The sequence below is a fragment of the Sabethes cyaneus genome, chromosome 3 (genome assembly GCF_943734655.1).
Source record: "Sabethes cyaneus chromosome 3, idSabCyanKW18_F2, whole genome shotgun sequence".
Classification (NCBI taxonomy): domain Eukaryota; kingdom Metazoa; phylum Arthropoda; class Insecta; order Diptera; family Culicidae; genus Sabethes; species Sabethes cyaneus.
In genome coordinates this window covers 192,800,262-192,810,163 of record NC_071355.1, presented here as the reverse complement: position 1 = coordinate 192,810,163, position 9,902 = coordinate 192,800,262, and the positions used below count along the sequence as shown (strand labels likewise).

General features: G+C 40.2%; 1 protein-coding gene across 1 annotated transcript; it reads left to right on the top strand.

Annotated features, from left to right (window-relative positions):
- The first annotated feature begins 571 nt into the window (after positions 1-571).
- Positions 572-8,339, top strand: LOC128743281 (U6 snRNA-associated Sm-like protein LSm4). The gene is made up of 4 exons (XM_053839825.1): positions 572-669; positions 724-765; positions 7,638-7,736; positions 7,901-8,339. The coding sequence occupies exons 1-4, from the start codon at positions 667-669 to the stop codon at positions 8,231-8,233; spliced, it is 477 nt and encodes a 158-aa protein (XP_053695800.1). The 5' UTR covers positions 572-666; the 3' UTR covers positions 8,234-8,339.
- The last annotated feature ends 1,563 nt before the right edge of the window (positions 8,340-9,902 follow it).

The window sequence follows — 9,902 nt, the reverse complement described above, 5'->3', positions numbered from 1 at the left end:
CAATTTAACCATCAATTGTGTATTGTGTGCGATGTATTAGGGAAATGTCAAAAATGCTGTTCAAATATTACGAACACGTCCGCCATTATGGCTCGTAAAAAGCTGGATAAAGCACTGTACGCAGATATCAGTGGGTTTTTTTTTTCGTCCCAGGTTTGACAGTGTTGCGGGGTTTGTTTTGATTATTTATTCGCAAGACCCAGAAGCAAAAAACTGCAAAAATGACAAAAATATATGTTGTGCAGAACTGCTATCATTTTTCTGTTTCGAAAAAGTCGGGCATTTCCGGTTTCCGCAAATAAGTGGTACGAATTACTAGTAATAAATCCATTAGCAATGAATTTAGGTTACAAAGAAAATCAAAACAAACCACAAAAAAACTTCAAACCAGAGTTGTGGTTAGGCACCGTGCAAAGGTTTATTATAAAATAACGGACGGTCGTGACCGCAACCTCACTCATTTAGCCCATAGTGAATATCATTGCACTTTCCATCTGTTCCTTTCAAACGTCAAAATATCGACAAACCTTAGCGGACGATTATTCTCGTTTATTTACAAACAACACAACGTTCGTTTTGCTAGAATAACGCTGCCGATTCCCTAGATGCGTGCATGATTTACTCAATTTTTTAATACAATAACTGCAGATTTCCAACGCCAAAATAATGGTAAGAAAATACACCTATTTTTGTGAGTTTCTTAAGCAAGCTATTTCTTTTTAGCTCCCGCTATCGCTGTTAAAAACCGCGCAAAGTCACCCTATGGTAAGTCGAAAACAGAATTCTATGTTAAATTAATTTAAAACTTGTTCTATCCATACAAATGGATTAAGAATGCAATGGGAAAAGAAATAGCGAGACTATGCTTGTAGCCACGTTTTTCTTACCGGCAAATAACTACGGCATGCGATCTTTAGATGCTGTCTGAATCGGTTATTTATTACCGGTAGTAATATTCTCCTAGCGGGCAAATTGCCGCTTTCACAACAAATTTGATTGCAGTGCTTTATTATGGCATAGAATTGGCACAAAAGCATCTAACTTATTTTGGCATAATGACTAATTGAAATTTGTTCAATGCTGGAAGGTACACGGGTCGAACCAAGGTATAATCTGAGTTTTAGAAAACCTGAAAACTTGTAGATAAAAGTTGAATGATTTTGTTACGATAGTCAATCGATGAATTCTACCTTAGATTATTAGTAGTACTATTAATAATCTAAGATTTTACTGAGCCGTATTTTTCTAGACATTCCTTTACGATTGTATTGGTAGTATTTATAATACGTAATTGGTTATTCGGGGTATTCAGCAGCAAAATATGGAATCAAATAGAGCTTCTTGCGCCGTTAATTTCGTTTTATGATGCAGTGTGCAATTTGAGTATTTTATCGGGTGACTGGTACATTATACATTGTGCTTCACAAAATTTTGGAGGACAAAAATAACAATATACCACATTATTTTTAGAAATTATTGTTGATTAGGGAAAATTACAAAAGGAAGTTGGTATTCCGAAGATATTGACAGGCTCAATGTTCAAACAAATCGCGTCATCATAGGGGAATTTCTAAATTAACTAGGATATATCTGTGGATATATGGAGAATCGAAACGATCGGTGTTTTGGAGTAGGTACTGTTTGATAGCTTTTTACACATGATGAGGCGAGTTCTGATCATTCTGATAAATACTTTCCCCGTTGCCTTGCTCGTGACACATCTTTGGCATTCTTTGTAGTCGAAACGTTTCTTGGAGGACTTCTTTCGATCCATCAAGCAAGTACAGAGCTAATAGTATAGAAGGTCCTGCTAAATAAATCTCTTATAAGTCTAGTACATCTAAGGATGACTTTGTGAACGAACTATCGCTTTTCTTAAGATTTCCTAGTCCGTTCGAGTGGTCACTTCCAAATGTCTTTTGAAACCTATCGGACTGCTCTCAATATTTTCTCAGGTGAGCACCCTCAAGACATCCTTCGTCCTAACCTGAGAGTCTATAAAGTCTATTATGATTTTAGCTTTATTAGTAAGCCTTCTCGCTGTTTTGCGTAGTTGTTAAAGTCTCTTGTTCCACCAGGGTACCTGAAGGATTGAACTTTTTAAAGTGCATTAACTATTGTTGTTTGTGGACGATAACTGATGTTTATATCGTTTCATTTAAAATATGTGAGGTCGATTCTAATTGATTGATCGACCTTATATTTGTACTCATTGTGTTCGATTCTAGCTCAATTGTATACTGTTCGTTTTTCTGGGATCCCAGTCGAAAATAATATGCCTATGATCAGATAGTGAAGTTTCATCTGACACGTGTTTTTCAACAATTCTCTCTCAGAAATTTCCAGACTGCACAAAGTCACATCTAGTACCTCTTGCATGATTGGGTGTATAAAAGTAGGTTCATTGCCTGTGTTGGCAATTTATATATTATTTGACGAAAGAGATTATAAAAGACGCTCACCCCAATTGTTGATGTCCGTGCTTCGCCTCAGAAGAGTGTCTTCGGACATCAGTATCAGCATCTAGTTGAGGTCAGGGTTCCTGCTTTTAGTATCACGAGTATTCCTGTTTCATAGTGAAGGCGATTCCTTTGCCGAGTTATAGGTATCCCAGGGATTTAACTGTTGGATTCTCATATAAGAATACTGCTTTTATGAGCAAAGCATTCTGTACGAATCTTTTGTAGGATTCCTTCAAACGATTCGTATGCGAGGAATCCCAAAGACTCTGTGCGAATCTTTTTGGTTCATCCGACTACCCGGTTCAGTATTGGGATAACCTTTGGAGCGAATCCCAATCTTGATCCACCGACAACTTCCCGGAAGAACATGCCGGGAATAGAAATCCTGGATTGCCTTTGGGGTTCTCCGGTCTTTGCTATTTCAGTACGTCCTCCGCAAATGAAACCGGCAAAGTTTGACGCTGATTTACTTAAAAGACGTTCGCTAGCAGTAATAGATCAAATGATAATAAGTTTATTGACTAAATGAACCTTCTAATTCCAGCATCGTTTCCCTTCCGTTTCCGTTCTTTTCTTTGAGGCATCGTAGAATATGTTTGGCAGGTGTCCTGTGAGTCTCCGAGTTGCTGCTAAAAAAACTTACAGCACTGACAACATACGATATGTCTAACCTAGCCTGGTGTCTTGTGCGAGATACTGCACACAACCTACGAGCTCTCGGAAGGCTTCTCCATTCGTTCGGCTTACTCGGCGGCTATGTCTTCTTGGTCAATCGCTGTTTCGGATAGAATGGTGTTGAACACGGTAATACAATCGGTCATACCGAACTGCTGCAGTAATTCATTCACGTAATTTTGTTGGTCCAGCATAATCTTTCCTCCGTGTGATTTACACGGATGCTGAGTGTTTGCTTTGCAACGCCGAGACCTTTCATCAGAAATGTCGCCATCAGTTGCTCCTTGGCTGTAACCAGGTGTTCCCTGATGCTCTGCCTCCACACGAGAAACTCTGTCTGCTTGTTGACGTATTACCTCTTGAGCAGCGGCGAAAAGTTATTATAGCCAAGAGTGCTTATAAAATTCTGTCAGGCTGTCCAGAACTGCCCTGCTATTTTGTCACAACTTCATTTATACTGCCCTCTCCGATCTCAACGGAACCAACGGCTTCTACGTGTTAACTCGCACCGAACCAACTATGGCCTTCATGAACCTATTCGGCAGATGGCACTGGAATATAATCGACGTGAAAATGAATTTTCTTTTTAATGAATGTTGCGTGTAATTTGAAAAATGTATGTAATTATGCCATGCACTATGTGTTGCCTTTGTTCTATCAAAAGATACTGCGTTTTTATGCTGCTTTGAGTAATATGTTGCTCAAGGCGGCTTTCCTCAAATCAAATCTTCATTAAGACAGCTTGTCGGATGAAGCAAACAAATAAATAATAATAATAACAATAATAAATCTGGTATTCCAAATGCGCCACTTGCTTACTTTAGTCAGTATAACGGTTTATTTAATCGCCATACTTTCCCATCGTCTGCAGTAAAATCTTCGGGTAGCTCCTTATAGATTTCTTCGTCAGCTAAGTCACCTTGAATAAACGCATCCAGCTGGTACACCTTTAGATTCGTAACATAACATGGTAGTTGAATTAAAGGATAACATATCTAGTTCTTAGCAAGTTCCGGAATACCAAGCACCTCTGCAGCTTTGATCATAATAGATTCATCTTTTACACCAGCTTCTATTCTCAGGTTGTTGGCAACCATGTTGTTGACAACCATCCAACTTTCGGTCACGTTTCGAGGGTTCTTCAGCTCTTCAAGATCACGACATATATAAAACGAAGATCCAGAGTCGAAAATCCAATCTTCCCGGACCAATTTTTCTATGTCCGTCACCACAAACGCCGAGTGCGTATTCGGATTCTTCTTACCCTTCTGTGGTTTTTTTTAAACTTCTGGTTCCTTCGAACGCGTAATATCCGACTTGCAAACACCAGTAACATTTCACCTTGGACTTGTACGGACTTCACGTTCACAGCTTTCTTCTTACTCTATTTATATAGTGCGAGTGCCCTTTCAACATCGCATCCTGCCGACTGTCACTTGGCATATAAGAGAATATTTATTTTAACAGTATCCGCCGTAAGCTTGGTTCCGGACACTTCTAGGCCCATGATCATGGGATCGTATGTCTTCGGTAGTTCTTTCAACAGGGTTTTACACCCAACGTCATTAACTTCGAATCCGAATGCAATCAACTTGTGCTGAATGGTCATCAGAAGATTAGCGTAGGCTTCAACCGATTCACACTTGACAAACAGGCCGAGTTTCCGGATGTAACCACTGTCCTGGAAAGCCGCCGTCACGCTATTCCATGCCTCCTTGGTCAATGCCGAGGGTCAATATATTCATATCGCAAGTCGCAAGAGCCCGTTTCGTTAGTTGCTCCGGTGGACTGTCTGCATTGATGGTTTTCAAGCTCCCTTCATAAATGAGCACTATGTTGATAGCAAAGGCCCACGAGCTCACGGACCACGTAATCGCAACGTACCACTCCTACTTGCTGGTGATACGTTCGGGAACATTTCCTTCGATGTTTAACGTGGTTCTACTGGACTTGATCTGCCTTGAACTGGTTCTGCTTGATCGTTTTCTAAGGCTCCAGATGCTTCCACTCCAACTGCAGGATGTAAATTCGGTCCGTTATTAGGGGAATGCTGTACCGATATTCGGAAAGCTTTTCACTTTTGTTTAACTCGTTACCATGGGAACTACCGAATCCATAACCCTAATAAGAACAGTCGTCCGATAGCAGCAGAAGAACGAACGATAATAAATTTAATGACTAACTGAATTCATTAATTTCGAGGAGATCTAAAAACGTTCCCTGGGTTCTTGGGTTCTAAACGACTTTACCCTTCTTTATCGACAGACTTCGCAGCCGGTTATTAGAGTACAGAACAACTACGGGGCTAATGTAACGATCCTACTGCCTCTAGCTGCAATTCGCGTATTAATTATTTTCTGAATTTCTGAAGTTTTCTGAATTTTTTTTGAAAGATGATAACTCTTGAATGCATAGTCAGAATGTTGTGATATTAATATCAAAATGTCAAGAAATCTGTTCTGAACACATTTTTCGTATTGTCAATCCGAAACAAATTTCTTATGTGGCTCTGGAGCTCCAAAAGCGAATTCGTTAGATAGTTAACTAGAGTTTTCATCATTCTCTTCTCGGACTTGGCCAAGTTCTATTTACTCTTACATACAATCTTCGTAACACGTTCTCCTCGATAACGATGCAAAACAACAACAGTGCATTAAATGGGTTTTAACCTGCTGCATGCGCCGCATGTGCTCTCGTATAAAATACGAACTATTCATTTATTTATTTACTATTTGATGGGGCTTTCAACCGTTGGTTGGTTCGCCCCAAACGAACTATTCATAGTAACAACATTTGCGATAGACAATAAGCCTACGAATGTTTTTAAATAGTATGAATTTATTTTTATCAGCTACAAATACCTATTTTTTCTCATGTGTGGACTCATTACTGCGACCAGTATAGTTGATCTATTGTAATATCGCCCGGGTGTTTGTTGTATGACCTGCACTGCATTTCTTTTTGCTATGATCGCTATTGAGTGAGCGATATGCTTATTTTAAATTGTATGCGTGCTTGCGTGTATTGGGGTTTACCCTTCCTTCAAAGCTTGATCATCTACTTTACCCACTTATTCCTCGCTGCCAGCACTATCCCATATTATAGCCGTCCCTGGCGAGGACTCATTCGTACCTCTGACCAGTACACTTAACTATAGGAGGGACATTTGCACTGTCAAGAGGCTTCAGAGGGTAAATGTAGAATTCAGCACGAACGAAGGGTAAATGGAGGGGCCTGAGAATAAACCCATGCTAAAGTCACTTGACATCGAATGGCTTGATTCTACTAAGATTCGAAGCCACGACCACTCGCTTGTCAAAGCAGACTCGGTAACCTTGCGGCTACGGAGCCCCCCTACAAATACCTATAGTTTTACAATTATATTTTTTCTAAAAAAAATACAAAATTACGTTCTCATTGTAGCTTCTCAAATGTTTCAAATGTTTGTCTTTCGTTCAAAATTATTTTTTTAGCAAGTTCAATGTATTGAACGGAAGTTTTAATAATCGACATATTTTTACGGTTCTATGGTTTGTGGTGTCGGTTTGCTCCTACGCGTTAGTGATATCGATACAGCTATCTGAACGTGGGTCGTTTCGGGTTAATAGCACGGTCCTCGATTAGCAGTGGGTTCAATGTACCGCTGCATTTGCTACACAACCAACACAATGAGACAAATAGAAAGTATGTATTCTTTCAACAAACGAAGTGTTTTGTGCATTTTAAAGTTATTTGACATTTAGTAGTAGTACAGTAGGATTTCGAATTTGGCAACAAATGCATGTCGCCTATGTTGCCAACATCGAAACCGTGCCAAAATCGAGACCCTTTTTCGATATGAAAAAAATTAATGTAAATGCTTTAGAAGTTGACTAAATATCATTAATCACCGATTGCAACCATTTTATGTTTAAAAAGTCTGACAAAAGCTATCCGTCCGGTGTAAATAAGTTATTGACACCCTGCGGTAAGACGTAGTCCTACGGCAATAAAAATATTGTTCGAAACCACATAACTTTTTTTGGAAGAGAAATATCTTGTGTTGCCAAAAACGGATACTTTTGTTGCCAAAATCGAGGCATGTCAAAATCGAACCATGCCAAATTCGAAATCCAACTGTAGTTAGTTTAGTAGCTACAATATTTATTTCGTCACCAACAAGGAACTACAATCCTGCAGTTGGTGAATAAATTAAAAGAAAAAGGTTTTCTATAGGCTCTGCAAGTTTAAATCAGCCATTGAAATAAATCGAATCCCAACTCCGACTCTAAAGTTGGTACCTCTCGCAGGGGCACACAATAACACGGTTCGTTTCTTGCAGTCACCTTCAGGTCACCCCAATAAAATGTACAATTTAAAAACATTCTAACACTGCTTATTCTCCGTCGGTCCGAAAAAGGATTCTTTTGTTGAACATTTGTTTCGGGCAGAAATATTCATACATTCATTCCGTGTTTCTTTTCAATTTTTTCTTCTTTTAATCGAAATCAACTCCCACAGTTGGTGGAGCTCAAAAATGGCGAAACGTACAACGGTCACTTGGTAAGTTGCGACACCTGGATGAACATCAATCTTCGAGAGGTCATCTGTACATCAAAGGTGAGAACAAGGCTCGCATGTATGTTGAGGATTGAACCCCGTGTTGATTCTGCCGAGAACGCTTCCCGCTATTGGGTGCTGTTACTCGAAGAGGCCAACCAACGGGCCGAAGGGGCATGAATATATGTGTATAAATTTGCTTTTTTACACCTCATTCTCCGCAGGATGGAGATAAATTTTGGCGAATGCCCGAGTGTTACATCCGCGGCAGCACGATCAAATATCTGCGCATACCGGACGAGGTGATCGACATGGTGAAGGATGACGTGCAGGCCAAGTCGCGGAACCGAACGGAGCTGAACAAGGGCGGCGGTCGCAATCAGGGTGGCGGAGGTGGCGGCGGCGGGGGCATGGGACAGCAGGGTGGCCGCGGCGGAGGTGGTGGACGCAATAATGCCAACGCCAATAATAGAAACACATTCGGCGGTGGTAATCGACCCGGCAATCGGGCCGGGCTTGGCAATCCCAATCGGAACGCGCTCAACAAGAACAAGTAATCGAACGAGTCGTTTTAAGGTGTGAAAAAGAAAAGCTAACCATTTCGCGTTGAATGCTGATCGAAAGAGTGGGAAAAAGTTGAATAAAAAAAATGCTTTTGTGCTTTGGAGGAAACGTTAGCTGCTCTTTTATTCAAAGGATTCCTTTTGGGCTCTTTTAATAGAGAACTGTCTGCTTGAAGATAAATTTAATTTCTTTTTGTATAAATTATTTCTCTTCTCCTGCGTCCTCGTTCCCAGCGAGTCGTTCTTTTATGCTGTCTTGACTCTTGCGTGTGCGTCTCATTTCGGAGCGCAGGCACATAAATGGACAAAGGCCGCTTTCGAGACGGACACAAAGGAAGGAAAGAAAGAACGGACGAATCGGGAGGCAAAAAGCGAGATTCTCGGCGGGCCAAAGCGGAGAGCGAGAATTAATCGCTTGAAATCTGTTAAAAACGACACCTCGGCCAAATTGAATAAAGCTGGTGTGAAATAAAAATGGAAACCGGTTTCTTCCAGAAAAGTAACCATTGTCCATTGTCCGGCTTGCGGGATAGCCTTTCACGAGTGAGTGGTCCGTGCTGCCCCAGCGAGTGGGGGTTCTTTGAATGCTGCGAATCATGGATGCTTGTGGGATGGACACGTTTACCGAGTTTAGTCGATAGATACGTGTATTTAAATGGCTAAATGAGGGAAAAAGATTCTCAATAGCAGGCATGATTCGTGCTTCTGTGGTGATCAACACTAAAATTGTGCTTTAAAGTATGTAGAAAAAGGGGCACTAATGAACAGGATGATAAATATCAGAATAAAAAAAGACAGCGTCACTGTCATCAACTTGTTAATTGTTTGTACTTTCGGTGCAAGCTGCGTCTGAGTGAGCACCTGGATGGGAAAGTAACGATAAGAAACCAAAAATGGTTAAATTTCATCACCGTTCAAAGCACATCGCCAGGAGAATGAAAGGATGCGATTTTTAAATGACCTTTTTGGTTGTTGTTTTCTCATATTCATTATCTGAAACACGTGTATAGTGCCGTGAACAAATTTGTATATTACAAGCCCATTCATGAGTTTTTTTACTTGTTATCTTTAACAAGGATTTATTTTATGTTTGAAATCTTTAAAGTTTTCTTTCCATTGAAGTTTTTTTAGGTTTTGGTAGTCCTGATCATTTTATCACCCAGAAAAAATCGTCTATATTCAGGACTGGCGGGCAAAATCCGGGACGTTTGGTCGGTTTATCATACAGTCTTGCTGAAAACTACTAAAGTGAAATATTCAGAGGAATGTGGAGTGGATAGTTATACTTACCAAATTGCTTATTAATAACCTTTGCAGGTGACCAAAACATACAAACCAGTCGTGCTACACCCTTGGGACAAAGAGCAAAAGATTTTTGATCGTTCCAGAGCAAATTTCTACCGGTTCCTCGGGGCACCTACCAATAGTTTAGGAACCAATTGAAGTTCATCCTCGTACCTGCAAGTTCGCGAAAATAACTTAGGCGTATGACGCCGATGTTTCCGCCGCGTTTTATCTCTACCCGAGTTGATTCATTATAATGCAGATTTCTGTCGAGTTCTGCGTTGATCACCAGCAGTAGCTATTGTATTCATCCGTTTCATAATTATTCTGCTCAATCCTGTAATTTCCGGATTTTTATTACTTTAAGTTCTCGAAAAAA